This window comes from Osmerus eperlanus, chromosome 6 (assembly GCF_963692335.1).
Source record: "Osmerus eperlanus chromosome 6, fOsmEpe2.1, whole genome shotgun sequence".
NCBI lineage: Eukaryota > Metazoa > Chordata > Actinopteri > Osmeriformes > Osmeridae > Osmerus > Osmerus eperlanus.
The window spans coordinates 9,932,877-9,952,583 of NC_085023.1; the positions used below are offsets into that span (position 1 = coordinate 9,932,877).

Genomic DNA, 19,707 nt, shown 5'->3' on the forward strand with positions numbered 1-19,707 from the left:
AACACGTTGTGACTCACTGCACCCATAACCTCGTGACAGAGTAACCTCTAAAAGCCTACTTATCATTCTTCCTCCTTCACTCCCTCTATTCTTTCTCCCTCTTTCCCATGCTCCTCCCTTCCTTCCTTCGCTTCCTCCTCTCTGTCGCTCTTCCCCACACCTCCAGACTGCCCTTCATGTTGCTCCCTCTCCCTCCCTCCCGCCCTCTCTTCATGATCTGCTGCGCTTTGGTGAAATCTCAGCTGGCAACTGTGAGTCGTTCACTAGCTCCTCTCACAATGGCCTCTGGGATTATGCTAAACGCAGTGCCTCGACGGCTCTCCCTGGTCCGCTCTCGTCTATCCAACAGCCCCCATCTACGATACCCCTCAGCGCCCCAGTAGAGATGGTCTCTCAATGAAGATGTCACTGCGATTACATAAGCTCACCTCAAAGTCACACTCCCTGTCTTGCTCGTCTTCCTTTTCACGTCCCCTCCTCTGGACAAAAATAAAGCCTTTTGCTCGCTTTTCTCCCTGGTCCTTTGAAGTATCCCCCACCCCACCCCCCAACCCCCCACACCCTGCCATCCCCTCGTTCATAATGCATGCCTATTTTGCATTTGCATGAATTCGTTAATGCAAGTACCCCACCCTTGCCATCTTGGCTCGCAAACATGCTGATCTACAGGTATTGTTTTGAGATTTGGACTGCAAAGGAGGTATTACTAATTGAGATTGATCTCCTCTTATATATTTTGTTGTAGGATGTCCCTGGTGGATAGAAAGTTAAGGGGTAGGCTACAATTATTATTTTTGCTCGTGTTTTCTTTCGACATATGGAGATTGACTGACTGTTACCCTGCACTGGTAAGTTGGGTGAAGGCAAAGCTTTCTGATGTGGACGATACTGCATCAGGAACTGATTGGCTGATGCTGAATGGCCAACAGTACTTGATGCATTGCCGTCAGCATCGAAAGATCATCAGATTCATTTGCATCCTATATTTTTATTTGACAAGGCAAGACTATGATCCACTATGTATGTTTACACAATTTATGTGAAAGGTAAACAGGCATGTTTGTCCCTGTATGCATTGTGAATGAGAAATAAAAATGACACATTTTACAATTTATATGATTTGCTTCTTTTTATTGTGCAGTGACACACAACAATGATAATCAGCAGTCTCAGCAAAATACAAATTATTTTCTATATCAAGTTACAATCAAGCAGTTACCATTACAAAAAAAGCTAACAAAAAACTTCATCTCTCACATCAAAGTTGAATTTTTTGCGTTTCCGCAAACAGAATATTTTGTTTCTTCCTAGCTTTCGGATGACCGCTGATACTAAATGACCATATGAGGTCATATGTGATATTTTCTTGTGGTTGGATTGTGTTTGAATAAATCACATCAATTATGGGATAAACATGTCTTTTCAGAATAGCTATAGGCCTATGTTTGGAAGCACATAACTGTAGAATAAAAAAAATTATGGACGTCAATGCCTCTGTGGCATCACCAACTGTATCACCTTTCACCTGCAGTAAAGCTTTTAGTCTCATCCGTTCTTGCGTCAATCTTGTATAAATGTACCCATTAATCTCCATGGAGTACGTCAGAGCACCTTTGATTCATCAAGTCCATTTGTGGCTTCTTTGTGATATCTGCTCGACAGCTTGCCAATGAAAATAATCTTCCTATCTCAAAAGCAAATCACAACAAACCATTTACCTGTGTTTGTTCAGGTAATCCATTTAGTATTCTGGTTTTATAACTTCTTTCGTTATCTTGTGTGTGCAACATTAAACCTATTTGGTTTTATCTGATCTCATTTAACACAGATTACAGTTGTGTCAAGTCATTGATTATCTCCTGCACTATACATTTTTTGGATATTTCTTTGGATAAACGAGTAATATATATCAATGTAATGCAAGTGTATTGTTCTCTTATCTTACACATCCTTTCATCTTCATTGTAAAAAAACAAGGTCTATATTTGTAAAGATAAAAAAAATTATGAATCAAGAACACATTTTGCAGTACTTTTACACAAGGACAATGGGTTCGTATTTTTCTGCAGACAGGAAACTTGGTTTTACACCTGTATATTTTACAGAATACTTCTACAATTGTATGTCATCCAGACCACTCCTGGGGGAGGGTTAGATGGGGCCAATAACGGTGCATTGGCAAACTGATGCATGCACGCACACACACACACACACAGATTTTCTCTTTTCGCCCATGGGAAATGCGGTAGCACTTGCCAAGTCCGGCAGATGTTTCTGAAGCACAGGCATCTTGTAAACACCAGGAGACGCATTAGAGGCTAATGTACTGGGTGCTGACAGAGGTCTTTAACAGATGATGTGATTCACCACCTGCTCCTCAGAAATAAGGGGAATTACAGAGATCCTCCACACGCCCGTTAGGATTTGCAGAACCCACAACTTTATGGAGATTCATGGCCACGTCACGTGGGAGCTGTTTCTCTCATTACATTTATTGCAGATACAGGACGTCTCTTAGAAGAAATGTATCTAACCATCAGTGTAACCTCATGTACACGCTGGACCAAGTCAACAACCGCTGACTTCAACCATTCTGCTTATTTCATTTGAGAAAATAGATTTCGTCAAACTTTCTCTGTATTGCCACAGTTTGCCTATAGAGGGAGCCACTCTACAGCATCATCCAGACCGCTGCATCCTATCAGTCCTCAGACCAGTGCAAGGATTCCGCTGTGCCCCCAGAGCAACCTGTCCGGGACACCGCCCCCAACATTCCACAAGAACCGCATGTTCGCCAGAAGTGTTGCACACCAACCAGTTTCTCCAAACACACCACACGCTCTGTACCCGGCCGCGCATCCTAAAGTAGCTGCTGTTATATTTGGAAACGGAGTCTACATCAACAGGTTACACAGATACTGCAGGTAAGACCAGGTATGGTTGCGAGACGACTTATGTCTCCAAGGTTAGGCTGGCAACCGCAGGTGAGGCACCGGAGGGATGCGACAACGATAACGGGATAACGGGTCTCTATCAGGAACCTCTGAAAACATATATTTGATCTACTCAATACATAAAATTCTGCACTAATTATTAAAACGTTAAACCATGAATTATCCATAGACTATGCATGATCATCTTTACGAGCATTACGCGCCAGATCCGTTTGGAAAAAACACGAGAAAAACACTCAGAGGAGTTAGTTGGAGCGGTGCCAACACTAACAACGCGCCATTAGCGGGAGATGTTTGCACTCGCTCAGCAATTCCATCAATGATGTAATAACGGGTATTAAAACGTGTAGCCTGTCAAGGAAAAATGATCGCTTCTTCTTAATCCATTTTGTTCCCCCGTGGCTACCTCGGTAGGGAACTCTTAGTCCAGACTCGTCGTTTCGACGCTATGCTGGGGATCTGCGTGTGTCTCTGCGCCGTCTTCACCCATGTCCTCTCGCAGGACGTGGAGGAGCCAATCACCTACACAGTAAGTTGACCACAGCGTGGATGTCTGCACCTTGCTTGATTGTCAATGAAACAAATAGGTTTTAACATACTAAACCATATTCAGAAGTATGTAAAAATTGACAGGTATTTCTCATGATGTCACAGAAGAAGAGATGAATCAATGTATTATTATTTTTACCACAAAGTAAATGGGTGAAAAATTAATTATTGAATGGTCTCTTTAATACTCTTTTCCCAGTGCACAGATGGATATGAGTTTGACCCTGTTCGACAGGTGTGCAAGGGTAAGACATATGGAAGTACTGTACAATTTGATGATACCGTACCAAGTAGTGATACATCCTACTCTGTTTATGAAAGGCAGTTATATCTGAAGTTAGTGTGTACATTTGGAGTCTGGAAATAATATTTCTCTCCTCTCTCTTTCTCTCCTCCCTCTTTCTATCTCGCTATCTTTCTATTTCTGTCTAACTATATTTATCTCTCTCTCTCTCCTTTTCTTTCACCCTATCTATCTATTTCTCTCTATATATATCTCCGTCCCTCGCCCTCTCTCAAGATATTGATGAGTGTGCACTGGTAAATGATGCCTGTAAAGGAGGAATGAAGTGCATCAATCACTTCGGCGGTTACCTCTGCCTACCCCAGAATGCTCAAATCTTTGTCAGCAACGACGACGACCAGTTCCGCGCCGCAGAACCCATCCCACTGGTCCCTCCAGTCCCGCCCACAAGACTCCAGCCCCCCCGGGTCCTGCCTGGCCGCGGTGGGGTCGGCACGGGTTCTCGAACCGTGCACTGTGCTCCCGGCTTCACACCGGACGACCAGAACTTCTGCAGAGGTAGCCCACCCCTATATCTGACCCTCCTATTCCTTGTGAACTGCTTATTAACTGGGACATAGAAGATTTTGGAAAGCGTCCCATGATACCGTATAACATACGTTCTAACTACTAGATGGGTGTTTAAGCAGTTGAAGCATGCTCACTTTAAATGTAAACCATTCAAAGTCTGTCTACCTCTTGAACAGGGAACAGCAGTTCAACCTTGCGTGCTGAAGCTGCTGCGAGTGTTGAACGCTACTCAGTTTTTCTCTCTGTGATGTCAGGTTTCCTGAGCTCTCAGGTTGCTCGCAGTGTGATGTTTTTGGCCAGTGTTCAACTTCCTCTCAAAACATGAACATTACTCCTGTTGCGGGTGTCCAACAGTGCTGCTGCAGTAGCAAACAGCAGAGCGAGTAAGAGTAAGCGAGAGGGGAAAAGAGAGAGAGAACAGAAACAGGAGAGAATAGAAAGGAATGTAATAGGTTAAGAGCTTCTCGCGCCAATTAGCATTCGGCATTAAGTCTGGTGGTGAAAAATACTGCATCATCAGGGTGAGGGGTTTGGTGATGGAAAGATGCAGAAATAGTATGAGAGAGCTGTGAAATTATTGACGATTGGAAATCAAAGTTAGGATTCTGCTCGCATTCATTCTTTGTTTATTTCTTTCTGTTAAAGAGATTGTTTATTATTTACCTCTCAACTCCTCTACTCTGTCCTCACTAAATAATGTTATGGATGGATGGATGGATAATTTCCAAGTTTCTTGTGTTGAACAGTAAAACTGTACAAAAAGATGTCACAAACATGTTTCTTATGACATAAGACAGATAACTACACAACGATAAGCTAGCAGTTCATGTGGTAATATATGGTCTAGCTAAAATAAGTATTTGGGGTAGATGACAGTGGCATAGCGCTTGTCTGCAGATCAAGGGATGCAGGTTCAATGTATGTTGCTTTGGATGAAATTTCCTGCTAAATGAATACATCATTGTTGTACTACCTTTTACCTGATTCAGTAGTGCTTAATGTTTTTGTTATAGTTTGTAAGTTTAATGATGGTATTGCTAACATTACTAACATAGTATAGAAAACACCATTAGCTGTACAAAGCTGTCTGACCGTTAGTTAATGCAACTTAATGTGGTCATATCTAGACTTAAAAAAAAAACGAATATTATTTTTAACAGACCCAGACTTGCTTTTAGAAGGCTGTGCCTATACAATGATTCAGCATTTTTTGTCTTCACATTCGAATTGTTCCAATTCCAAACATTAAATGCTGACTTCTATACTTCAACATTTCCTTTGGAGCAATAGGGATGTGCACAGACATTTGGAGGGGCTATTGCTCCCCCCCCCAAAAAAACACATTTGCGCCCCCCTCCGTCGGCAACCCCCTCCCCTGATAATAGGGCAGCGCAACAATAACAATTGTATTGCTTCTCAGTATCGCTTCCTTCCTCACTTGGCTACTGGGGAGATCAAACTAGGTTCCTCTGACCCACTGATCCTCAACAACCACCTTTCATAGACATCTGTCACGCCTACGTACTCTGCACAGCTTGCAAGGAGGCTGCGCTCTGATTCCCCTGAGTTTTGAGTTAATTTATTTCACCTCTTACTTGTTTTAGTTTGCTATTTAAACCCCAGTGTTTCCTAGTTTCTTTGCGAAGTCTTACTCTTTTCTTAAATAGTCAGTCTGAGCCTTGTTATATTCAGTTTTGTACATTTCTGTGATCAACCATTTGCCTGTCTTCCGACCACGTTTTTGGATAACCTCTATAGCTCTGTCTGCCTGTGTATCGACTACTTCCTGTTCCTCGACTACCCTGTTCATAATAAACCCTCTGCACTTGGATCCTGAGTCTGGTCAGGTTACAACATCGCACTAGGTGTTTTAAGATAGCAATTCGATCGCCGGTTATTATACTGAGAAGTGAGTTTAACCAATCCACCTTGTTTGCAATAACATCATATCTAAGTGCAACTTTGTAGGTGCAGTCTGTTTAAGCGACAGTGTTATAATAGTTTCAAATAAGGGATAGCATCCCACCTTTACCACCATCTATGACGTAGCTAGCCAGCACGGAACTCCAAGAGGTATGCCACTGTACATTGCCTTCTCAAAAGTAATACAAACCTTTTCCTGATTTCCAAGATTCAACAAAGCCTTTACTAGGAATAGTCTTGTGGGCCAATTTCTTTTAACCTGAAAGTATTATAATAGCCCAGCATGCCTAAATCACAGATGAAACTTTTCTTAATGCTATTTCCTCCTGAACTACAGTCACCATGTACTCTTGCCTCCATTGTTGCTAGATGCATCTGCAAGATGTTGGACTGGATTCCATTGTGAACTGTAGAGATTGCTGATGTCTAAGTCCTTGTAAGAGATTTGTACTCGGACAACATCATTACAGACCATTACCTTCACATTGTTCATTGAACAGTTCTATTACCAGAGCCTTGACTTACATTGTGAATGGAAAGGTAAATCCCATTTGTGTTATGATGAGCCTCTTGTAAATGGCAACAGGCACACAGAGGTTGACGTAAGTCTGCAGGTCCCACTGATGCCTAGGCTACACTGAATAGGCAATGGATCTTTTCATCCGGGTTTTAGCTCTCTATGGGAGGTAAAGCTTTCTGCACTGATGCTGACACCTACAGTAGAACTCGGGCAGGTACCAACACACCTGATCTATGTTCAGTGGCAAAGTTTGTCCGGCTTTAGCTTCAAGATGTTCTACTAGAAGGCATTATTTCAAGTCAGACTTAATAAATTATGTTTAGCTGCCTCATTGTGCTTGTTTGGGAATCGGCAGGAAGGTGAACATAAGGTTGCAGCATGAAGTCAGCTGTTTCTGTATTAGCAGGTGCATGTTGCAACTTATGTTCCTTAGTGTGGTTCAATCCAGTTGATTTATGCGAGGCTTAGAAATGCACATGTGGGAAGTATACACATTTTAGGAACTTTATTTTCTGTCCCCCAGATTTCAACACAAACCAGAACTCATCGCAGTTAACTTCTTCACATTCTCTACCTGAGCTAACCCCAACCCTCTAGGGGTGGGAAAAATGAATTCCCTTTTATTTCTTCCATTACATATGTGTGAGTCCTTATGTCCTTCTTGCATGTCTCAGGGGAGTCTCAGAAATCATAAAGTGAGTTGGAGCTGTCGAATCTCTCCTTTACTTGAATAGTGCTACACCAGGTGCGAATAAGTCCTTCTGGATAACATTTGTCCTGCAGACACTAACATTGGCTGTGCTTGTGGGCTCCTCCTTGGCACAACTTGCTATTGGGCTTAGGGAACACTAGGGAGAGGTTTTGTGAAGTGTCTCCTGTGAATAGCTAGTGAACCAATATGCTCACGGGATATCAGAAGTTGATAAATATCTATTTCTTGCTAACCAACTGACACTCAGTCACTTTACGCTTTCAGAATGTGTTCATCTGGCCAAATAACGGTGAATCTCAGCAGTAACAGCGAGCTTGTTTGTCAATCTTGATTCTTGAAATCAATATGTTGCATCTGAGTTTTAACCTACATCTTGTTTTATAACATAAAAATTACTTTTGTTTTGGACGATGTCAATGGTTTGCTCTTCATTGTAAATCAAAAATCCTCAAAGACCCTGGATAATGGAAACAGAGCTGTACCGGTGCTACTGGCCCCCGAACAGTGTGGAGTGACTCTGTTGTTCAGTGGATACGTGCTGTGAGAAAAGATTTTAGAGCTTGTACTAACATGTCTGCAGTTTGAAATACTTTGGCATTAAATTGAAGCTATGGCAAGAGTCAAGAAAAAATCAAGAACAAACTGAAATAAATAAACCCGTACAGTACCACTAGGTGTTGCTACAATAGTAGCACAAGCAATGGGCATGCATGGGCAGGACATCCACCAAGCCTCATGCTCCTCACTCGATTAAATGAGGCGGTTGTCCTCCTTGAAGAGGGAATTGTCTGTTTTCTGCTGTGGCTGCTTAGTGGTCTCACATGCTTAGTCTGCTAATGCTGGGGTCTCCTTTCCTCTCTGTGTCTTCAGTTGAGAAGAAACCTCAGTGTATCAAATAGTGCATACATCATGCTTACTCAGCACTTACTCACCGCTCTGCAGAGGAAATTGCGAGTGTGGAGTCAGGAGGGCAGAGGGGAGGATAAAAACCTGACACACAAATCCCATACAGTGGTTTGTTGCTCATGACCTTACATATGTGAGGAATGATTATCAAGGGTCCCTGAATATTTGTTGTGCTGTAGCACTGATGCTTTTTGGTTCCACATTGTGTGTTTGTTGTGATTTCAACCTTGTGAAACATACCGTAATCAGTTTTCTTTGTTCATTCTCAGTTTAAATGTACTTGTCGTTTGTCTTCTGAAATTGAACTTAAGTCTAACACAGTGTTGTTGTAGTGACACAATGTATCGCCTTACTCAAGAGCTGTATTGACTAACGTTACTGTATGTGTGACAGCTTAATGATGTGCTTTCCCTTTCCATGACTGACCCCACCCCCACCCTCAAAACACACACACACATCAACTGGTACTGTAATATACCACACCACTAAAGATGTCTATAAATGGCTTGTTGTACCCTTGTGTATGTATATTAGGTCACTCTCTCTATTTCACTAGCAGTGAGGTCACTTTCCACTTTCAACAAGAGTCATTTATTAAAGAAATCTAATCAATCATTAAAACTGATGATGGATAGAGGTGATATTTTATGATTTGAAATTACAGTCAGCAACCACTTACACTTTAGAACTACTATACTAAGTTACAGAGTGGTAGCTTGGGAGGTTGGCCAAGCAGCCATTTAAATTACTTATTAGTGTATTAAATGTGGGTACTGTAAATACTCAGCTATTGAGTTCAAGTTAGTGAAGTTAAGCTTTTATAAATGATCAATATACAGCAAGTATACATTTGGGAAAACGCTGCATATATATGAATATGCTGACAGTATATCCAAGCAATCCAACAAAACTAAGTATCCAGTTTCATATTTAAAAACAATTTATTGTATCAGGTGATATTAACTAACCTCCAGTATTGATTTCTAGACACTTCCAATTCAACTTTAAAAATAGATATTTGCCTGAATAATTTTTAATTTTTATTTTAGTTTAAAATTGCAGTCAATACGGAGTGCAGCATGACAGTACATGTCATGCTGATCTGTCAGGCGTCTTAGAGGCCAAAGTCTTCTCCGGTTTGTTTGGATACAGTTCACATGCTGATGCTCGGAACACATCCAAAATATGTCATTTAAAGACCCCTAAGCTTGTGGTGATGGCAAACGTCTATAGTTTTCCGTGCAGGTCTTTGTGTGAGAAATTACATTTTTCCATGAAGATGCAATTCACTTGAGAGGAATATTTCTGGAATGTTTGACATGCTTGTTTTTTCCGTTGGCTTCCTCGTCTTGTGATGGGAGGACTTACTCCCTCGACAGATGAGAATTACATCGATCTGTAAGCAGCAGGAATGTAGAGAGGGAACCACTGCCAGACAAACTGCTGTTCACAAGGCTTCCTCTTTGATCTTTACTATTATGAGGTAGATTCGGTGTTTAAAGAGATTAACTTCCTGTGGTGGTTCACCACAGAGCTACCAATTCGTGCATAGCTTGCACATACCAAAAATGGAGGATTGGATTTCGCCCTTAAGACGTGTTTATAACTTTGCAGGAAATTCCTTCAGATAAGATGATATCAGTGTTTGTTTCTCTAAAACATAGCAGATACGGAGAACATCACTGATATGAACATTGTTTTTGTCCATAAAAAAACTACAGAGGTACAGTGTGTGTTCCTAATGTACAGTAGATGGACAGATTTTTGAAACATGAAACAAATGTTTGGGGCTGCATACTAAAGCCTCTGGCAATATTGACGACTAGAACAACATAAACAGCTTATGCAAAACAGCTATTTCTCAACCCCAAAATGTTATCATGATGTTTAGATATTGTCTTTTTTACATTATTAATTTCCAGTACTCCAGAGCACTCTGTTGTGGCTGGTTAGACACTTGAACAATAACTCACCTTGCTTCACGTTTAACCTACTGAATCCTCAAACAGCAACTGCTATTGTAGGACTTCAGTATGAATGAATGTAAAAAATAAAAAATGTATTAGATGAGCGTTTATTTTTCTCTGTGGAACCTCTTATGGTAGTTGATGCTAATCCAAGATAAATTTACCTTCATTAACTGTATGACCTGTATTAGTTTATGAAATGACCCTGTGTGCAGCCCCATTCAACCGTCCTGCTAGTAGCCACCCATTGGCTTCTGCAGTATTTCTGTTCAGTGTGCTGTTATTGCATGTGGTTTGGCTTGTTCCCATACCCAGTGGAGCAAAATCATATTTCAAGTCTTCCACCGCCCCCCCTTCACACACACACGCACACACACACTTCAGTGCTGGTGTGGAGGAACGAGAGGGGAAACAGCTAAGTTGTGCCTCCTGTGTGTAAGTGTTTAATGTTGCTGTTATTAGTCACTCAGAGGTCGGGGGCTGTCCAAGGGCCAGCTGTGTCCTCCTCTGATCTGCTCATGCGTGTTGATCTTTCCGCTTACATCATGGGACGCTGCGTTACTGTAAATCTCAGGTCCGTTAAGCTGGACAAGACTCTGTACCTCTATTATCTATCTACACATCTATTCTTTCTCATTCTATAGGTCTATCCATCCATCCATCGACGCTTCTCTTCGAAGAATAAGATTATCAAACCCTCATACACTGAAACACGCATGATTAGTCAACAATATTTCCTATGCAAATTTTGACAGTCAAAACAGTCAAATCTGTTCAAACAGACATGAAACGTATTAAAAGTGTGTGCCTCTAAAGCAATTCAAGTTACAGCTTCAAGACTGAATATGGACAGCGTAGTCATCTCCTACTTGTTAATGCCTAAACGGCACTTTTGCTTCTCTGGATGTATTGCTCTGCGTATTTTAACTGTACTGTATTATCCTTCATTCGTCCTCTTTGTTCTGAAGACGTTGATAATTGTGTCGCTTTATAGCACATTTGAAAGTCTATAAATGAAACAACTTGGAGTATTTGGGTGGAGAGGCTGCGCTAAAGTGTTTCAGATTCAATAACCCCCCCCACCCCCACCATACCCCCCTCAGGGGCTGTTGTGTATGACAGCCTCATAAAGTTGATGTTGTGAAATTTTATGGGTCATTAACTTCAAACAGTTTGCCCCATGCCTTCCCAGAAGTTTGAATGATCCAATAATCAGAACCAAAGCAAAGCTAACAGAAAGATGACTCAAGCTGTTCTTTGGACTGCCTCCTTTTTTCCATTGCGGTGGTTTAGTGAAAACAAGACCAAATGCGCTTGAGGGATAATTACAACAAGCCCTATCATGTCAGAATAAATCTGGAGTAGAAAACACATTGTTCTGAAAAATGGCCAAACAATTTTGGTCTCTGTTTTGGACAGATATGCGTAGGTGCACACACATGAGCAAAAATGCACACACACACTGCTGTTACCACATGCAGTATGGTTACAGGGTTCATGCCACTCCACCCACATATAATCTCACACGTTTTGATTGGTCACCAGCGTCCGCAACCCCAACTCCCACAAGTCATTTAGAGTAAATCTCCCTTAAAATCTGGGAGTTTAAGTCTGACATCAAATACACACTGTGCCTTTTAAATCAACCTTGGGATGATGAAAAGCTACTTGGCCTCCGAATAAGAGCCTCCACCTTTTCCCTTTTCCCCTCCCCCATCTACCACCCCTTCTTTTCATCTCCCCATAGAACGGTGTGGGAGCAAGGTTAGAGATGAGGAAACGGTAGTGGTTGTACATATCAGTACAGCCACACAGACACACACACGCGTGCGCACACATTAAGATGATGACCACCAAGAGAGCTTTTTATGAAGCTATAACCTGTGGTCCTGACAACAAAAAAGTCACAGCTCAGAGAAAGGAGAACCTGTTAAACACATCTCTCGTTAAAATAGGTTTTGTAATAAAAACACATGTTTCAAAGATGTCAAGTGACTATGTGGTCATCAGTGGGGGTTTTATTAAAGGGGAAAGCACACTTTGAAATACTCTAACCTGAGATTTACAGACAAATAGTTTTTTCCCCCTAAGCTGCTTTGGTGGATATTTTATGGGTATAAGGTTTATAAGTTATAGAGAGAAGGTAGCAATTGCCACCAGATATTCCTGTGAATGAAATATTGGGTTTCTTTAAACACATGCTTTTTATTGGAGCTGAGCTGACAAGAAATAAAATGGGTGTGTCTGTGACTTTTTCCATACTCTGAATTTCTTGAGCGGACAAGCTGTATGTCCTGCTCCAACACTCTAACGTGAACTAAGTACAGGAGCTACCAGTGTGCAGGTAGTTTACAGTAATTAACTAATGAGTATCTATCACATTAGATATCAGCATCTCCCAGCTCTCCCAGTGTGGCACCTTTTGGTGCATGTTTGTGTCAAAGCAGCTGACACACTGTTAAGCTGTTACCAACTGTCTGTCAGAGATCTGTGCATTATGGGAAGGCTCAGACCACCCAGTAGGACTGCTGATGGGCCCAGAAGGGGGTATGAGCATACAAGGGGGGGGGGGGGGTGTTGTGTGTGTGAAAGAGAGAGAGGTGCAGGAGGGTTTTATCATGTGTTACAGTATGATGCCTTCTTAAGAGAACATGCTATCAAACCCAAACAGAAAGAAATACAGAGTGCAGCCATGATTTAAAGAGAGATTGATCGATCAAACGAGAGGATGTATTATGAACTCAGACTAAAGAATATGCTGAATGTGGAGCTTGGGATCAGCTACAATATTCACAACCTTAGTTACATCTCGTGCCACAATTATCATAGAGAAAGAGAGAGAAAGTGTGTGAAAGTAGAGTGTGAGGCTATGTCTGCGTGTGTGTTTGGGACAGAGTAAGACTGAGGGTGAAATGTGAGTGTTAGAGTGAAATTGTGTGAGGACTACAAAAGTTCTGCTCTTGGGTTGTGGAATGACTCATCACTTCACTATGGAGGAGTTCTAAAGAAGTGCCGCAGTAACTTCAAACACCTGCTTATTGATGCTCTCAGGGGAGGACAGAGGGAGGGAGAGAGAGAGGGAGGGGGAGAGAGAGAGCAATAGACAGAGGTAGGGGAAATGTAGGGAGTGTGTGCATATAGAGGAGCTATTGTGGTTCAAAGCACTTAACACATCCAATGGCTTCTTAAGCTGTATTTTATTGCTAACTTTTTGAAGACACACACAAACACTTGTAGTCCCTTTCACTCACTGCTGTCCCGTTAGCAGTAGATATGATAAGTCTGAAGTCTCCACCACACCCAACTCTGGATAAGAGCTCTCTCGCTCCCTTTACTCAGCTGCCATATGAATGTGTATGTGTGTGGCTGTATAGGACTCTGTCCATTACATACATACTGCATGTCATACACATGAATCTCTTTCGTCCTCATTGAGCTATAATTTGTGTGTGTGTGTGTGTCTTTCAGACATAGATGAGTGTGCTACAGGCGTACACACCTGTGGTCCAGACCAGACTTGCTACAACACCAGAGGCTCCTTCACCTGCCAGTGTCAGCAAGGTTACCAGAGGAGTGAAGACCAGTGTGTGGGTGAGCCAATCCACAATCAGGAATGGGACCAACCTCCATGAATACTTGGCAAGGTTGTGCTGTTTTGTTTGCGCCTTCCTTTGTTTTTTTACGATGTGTGTGTGTATGAATGTGTGTGTGCATGAATACCTTGTTTGTGTACATGTGCATATGTGTTTCCGGTGCGTCCTGTACGTGTGTATGTTTTGTCACCCACAGACAGAGACGAGTGTGTTCTTTCCCATTCCTGCATGCATGGGTGTGTCAACACTGATGGATCCTACTACTGTGAATGCAACCAAGGTTACCGGCTGGCCAGTAACAACCATAGCTGTGTGGGTAAGTCACGTTCAAGACCTCTGTGTGTTTGCATCCAGTAAGATATTTGTGTGTGTGCATGCATGTGTGGATAAAATACAATCCCAACCACATCGGGGATCACAAAAGACTATAGAAGCCATACTTTAGATGACCTTTGACCTCTCTATGCAGAGGTCTACATGTACTTGTCAATTCTGTTTGTTTTCGTGTTGGGGACATCCGCATGTTGCTTGCCTCATGGTTTGAATAGGTTGCTAAAACCTTAGCACCTGGGGGTGGACGGAGAGAGGGAGGGAGGGAGGGAGGGAGGGGAAGAAAGGCAGAAAGGAGGGCGCAGGTGCAGGTGCAGGCACATGGCTCCCCATTTTCCGGCCTCACAATCATTGTCCTCTTATCGCTCCATCACAACAAGGTGCAGAGGGCTAAACTGCTATTGCAATGATTAAGGAACAAAACAACACGTACCCAGCAAGGTTATGCTTGGCTCCTGCACAATGTGAGATTGGCAAGCGCAACCTGAATCTCCTGTTGACGTCAATGCACAATCCCCCCCCCCCCCACACACACACACACACACACAACTGATTCAATGTGTGATAGGGCAATGTGTTGGAGGAATGGAATAGGAATGTCTTGAGAACAACTGAATCGGTAAAAAAGTGAATGGGGAACCCTCCTCACGGCTGACTGGCAGACTGACTGGTGGTTTAGGGTTGTGGACACTTACTGGCAGACTGACTGGTGGACAGAGGGAGGTCTAGGTTTGTGTAGACTTATAGGCCGGCTGACAGGCAGACTGGTAAGTGTATAGAGGTTCAGGTGTGTACACTGACAGACTCACAGTCAGACTGACGGATGGCTAGAGATCAACGTGTGTGAAGACCAACTGCTTTGTTCCTCCTTCAGATTTGAATGAGTGTGAGGTGAACAGCCCTTGCCAGCACCAGTGTTTCAACCTCATGGGCTCCTTCCTGTGCCAGTGTGACCATGGATTTGAGCTTGCAGATGATTCAGTCACCTGCCAAGGTAAGCGCACACCCGCACGCAAACACACAATATGACACATATAAACAAAGACATTCATTCTTTTTATGTGTGTGTTCATTCATACATGTGCATCTGACTCCTAAAGACATAGACGAGTGCAGCTTCTCCAGCTACATGTGTCAATACCAGTGTGTCAACAGTCCAGGGGCCTACACCTGTGAGTGCCCAGAAGGTTACCAGCTCCAGGGAACCAGGCTATGTCAAGGTACCCACTTCAGATTTCAGGTCTACTCACTCCTCTGGTGCCGGATGTCAATTTTGTTGAAACTGGGATCTCTGATTTGCAAGATTGGAAGTCGTGGCCAATCACCGACCCTTCTATTATGTGAGCTAGTCAGAAACGCGATCTGTGGCTGCAGAAAGGCATTCCAGACATCCAGAAGATATCAAGAAGGTTGATATCTTAGGCACGCCAGTGGTCAGTTGCATGATAATCAATAGCCAATTAGAACTCCTTCTAGTTAGCAGGCAAAAGTGGTGTTTTCCTTTTGGTTAAGTTGAATATTCCCATCAGACCATATACAGTATTTACTGTACAAAATATGTGCTGGCTACCTTTTCATTTTCATTTGTTTTTAGTTACTTACCTTCACAGTGAAGTAGATTTTTTGGTTTCATGTGACAACATGGAATTGGAACCTTATCACCAAGGGTTAGGGTTAGAAGAATATTGCAGGTGTGACACCCCCTCTGTGCCAAATAGTTTAGTGTATGGCCCACTACGTTGACATGCCAAAAAACTTGAGAGGCGATGCCGCGATGCAAGGACTTTTGAAGTCATATAGGGTATCGGTGGCATAACTCTCTCTTTCCTTTCCTCCAAGTGGCATTTGATCACCCCTTCCCCTCCCTATCTCCGCTACAGGGAGATACTGTATATAGTGGAATAAAGGTGCATTCTCTCAACCAAACTGTCATGGAAAGAATGCAGAGGTTAGGTAACACAAACACAGCAACCCTGTATCGCCTGCTAAGCCAATCCTGTGAATTTATGTACCTCACTTTGGTTCAGAAGTCTTTTTTCTTTTGACTTTGAAAGCTCCTTCAAAGAGCAAGGCTGTTATTTTTTCCTCTCCCCCTCGGTCAGTCAGGTGCAGTCTTTGGAAGGGAGCGTGGAGCATGAATCCGGCGTGCTCCGTCAGTAAGAGCTCTCTGTGCTGAATCCAGCTTGTTTGACCAGAAATAGCTTGGTGGTTTGATCGGTGGGCCTGGAGTGGGGGCAGAGGGGCTGTAGAAGGAGAGCCTGGAACTGGGTTGCAGGACCAAGGGGGCTTCCCCTGGTACCGTGTTTGGCCCTCTGTACTCCTGCAGGGTTCCCTGTGTTTTCTTTCTTATTTCTGTGGTTATAGGACTCTAACCAACTCCACATCTTAGACTCCCACTCATGCAGAACTTACTGCTACTACAGAAAAACCCATCAAAAGAACATTTCTGTACTTTTGTATGTGTAACCTGCTATGGTACTGTAAGTCTGATTCCCTCTCCCTCCCCCAGACATTAATGAGTGTGAGACAGGGTCACATGACTGCCAAGAAGACGAGACCTGCTGGAACTACTACGGAGGCTTCCGCTGCTATCCCAGAAACCCATGCCAGGAGCCTTACGTCAGGACGTCGGAGAAGTGTGTCAATTATGTTTTTTTGTTGGTTTTTAAGAGAAAATGTGTCTGGGCTCCTCATTATAGGTGTTTCGTATGGTTTGCTCGAGGTTCCTCTCATGTTTGTGTGATTTTCTTTACAGCCGCTGTATCTGCCGATCGCCCACTGAGTGCCAGGGCCTCACACCATCTATCGTCTTCAAATACATGAGTATCCAGTCGGAACGTTCTGTGCCAGCAGACATCTTCCAGATCCAGGCCACCAACATCTATCCCAACACACACAATACCTTCAGGATCAAAGCTGGCAATGAAGCTGGCGAGTTCTTCCTCAGGGTAAGTCAGAACTGAGCTACAATGGAAACCAGAACAAAGATGTCATATTTTTACGTTCCTTAAAATGGTATTGTTTCTCAGCGTTCTAGCAATGTTAGCGCCATGCTGGTAATGACCAAGCCTCTGTCGGGCCCCAGAGAGCACGTGGTGGACCTGGAGATGGTCACCCATCACATGGCCATGAACTATCGTTCCAGCTCCCTACTACGACTCACCATCATCGTGGGTCCATACTCCTTCTGAGAGCAGCCGATCACAACACAGCCCAGCACAGCCAAGCTCAAATCGACAAAGCGCTACCTAACCGTGTCCAGCAACACAGTTCACCACAGTTCAGCCCAGCCTTGCTCTGCCCTGCTAATGGTCTCAACCACACAACCACCCCCTGCCCAGCAAGCTCAGCACAGATGTTGTCATTGTTGTCTGTCTTATATGATGAGGGCTTGATGTTACTGCAATACTATAACATTACCTTCACACAAGCCTAGTCTACTTAACCTGTCCTTCTGTGTGAGACTGACTCTGCTGTCTTGTGATAGTATGTAAGATCAAATCAATATGTTGAAATCAATAATAATAAGATAAGAAATTCACACTTTCCTTGTGAGTGAGACTTCACCCTTTGCTCTTTAAAGGTGCAATCCTTAACTTCCTAGTGGGTGGCCTTAGCCATTTGTGGAGATCTTCTAAGGGGTTGTATGAGTATGCAGAGTACAGTTAGCACAGCCCTGTGTTTGATCGCAGGTCTGGAGCCCGTAACAATTTGGGCAGAAGAGTTTAATCATGTTCATCTGAGGAAAAAGTCACGCTTGTTCCTAGAGTTTACACATATAAGAAAGAGAGTGTGAGAAACGGAAAGAGAGAAGAAGGGAATGAGGTGGAGATTATACCCTAGGTCCAGGGTGTGTGTGTGCGCGCTTGTTTGCAATGCCATGTTCATAACCCATAACCCCATGACTCTGTCTCCATACTTCAGCCCAGCCCTCTAAACGGGTCCCTCCGGACACAGAGCAGCCATAAGGCCCAAACTCAGAACATGTTCAGGAAATGATGGCAGTTCGTGCCACATCTTGGCTCTGCACTCCGGTCGTTCGTTTTGGGCAAGCAGTCGACCTGTGCCACCATGAGACGAGACCCCAGAGGTATCGCTCCACCCTCTCATGTTGATCCCAGTCAATAAGCCGGACCGCAACCAAGCAGGCTTACGTGAGAAAGATAATTAGGACGCTCCCGTAACTAGCCTCTATAAGAAGCAGGGGATCATTAAAGTGTTAAGACCATGCAGCCACTCAACAGCAGTCTAACACACAAACACACACACACACACCCTTCATGGCCCCGGCTGCTTTTGGCTCTCAGACGCTCTGTTACACTGTAGATACACGACCAGCACTGATGCAATGGCAACCGGTTTAAACTGGCCACATATGTTTTAGCTTTGATGGTTCTTGTTTTCACAGCAACCTGTCCACATTAGAGGGAATTATCTAGCCATGCAATACTGTATGTTTCAATGATTTCAACCATGTTCAAACTGCGAGGGTCAACATTAACTATAGTGACTAACACTGCCCTGGATACAAAAATTAACACACACATTACACCAACTGTAACGCAACTTTCTCTTTGATACTGTTGAAAAAAAGTTACTTCAGCCTTTATAAATGACACAGACTTACATGACTGATGCAGTATTGTTTCACATCCTTTTTTCTATTTAAATGACATATATATATATATATTTTTACACATGTAACCTTGATTGAATGTACCCTGAAGTGCAAATGTTACAATAAGAATAAAGTTGATTGGATAAACACAATATTGTCTGTGTGGTCCTTTTTCCATAGTTACGTTTTGCATGTAGCTACAGTTCTGTGTTATGTAATGAGACAAGTAGTGGTTTGCCAAAATATTGCAGCCTTTTCCATATTGAGGATCAAAAAGATGATTTCCCATGGATGTAAAAACAAATCCAGTATCCTATCATATTAATCTCACTTATTGGCACCAAGAGGGATAAATCCACTCTGACAGTATGTGTGTGTGTGCTCAAAGACCCTTAGGGGCTGGGAACTGGGGGGCAACTGTGGAATGATCTTGCTGTTCTCCACAGGTTTACCGAGGACACTACCGTGCTGTTTAAGAAGATACATGAGGTGTTCCTGTCCTCAGCTCCACCAGGCTGGTTAGATGGGTTTCATCTTATTTGGCATGATCCAAACCCAGGGGCTACAACTCTACTCAGAGGATTCATCAATGTTAACCTTTTGTTCCTCAGAAATTGATTTCTGTTAACATTGTTTATAACGAATAGTTAGTGATCAGTCCTCTACTACTCTATATCTTGAAGCAGTCGTTCTCATATCTATTTATCGGAGGTGGATGGTTGTTGAAAAGTTGTTGTCTGAGAGGTTAAGCTGATCTTAGATGTGTGCCCAAGGGCAATTTCAACCTCTACCCAATCCTAAACCTGGAGGCAAGATTTACC

General features: G+C 43.0%; 1 protein-coding gene across 1 annotated transcript; it reads left to right on the forward strand.

The window, feature by feature from the left end:
* The first annotated feature begins 2,768 nt into the window (after nucleotides 1–2,768).
* efemp1 (EGF containing fibulin extracellular matrix protein 1) lies at nucleotides 2,769–19,038 on the forward strand. Its single transcript, XM_062463362.1, has 11 exons — nucleotides 2,769–2,924; nucleotides 3,369–3,483; nucleotides 3,703–3,748; nucleotides 4,024–4,305; nucleotides 13,814–13,936; nucleotides 14,135–14,254; nucleotides 15,143–15,262; nucleotides 15,369–15,488; nucleotides 16,778–16,904; nucleotides 17,024–17,216; nucleotides 17,298–19,038. The coding sequence occupies exons 1-11, from the start codon at nucleotides 2,788–2,790 to the stop codon at nucleotides 17,457–17,459; spliced, it is 1,545 nt and encodes a 514-aa protein (XP_062319346.1). The 5' UTR covers nucleotides 2,769–2,787; the 3' UTR covers nucleotides 17,460–19,038.
* Nucleotides 19,039–19,707: the final 669 nt, after the last annotated feature.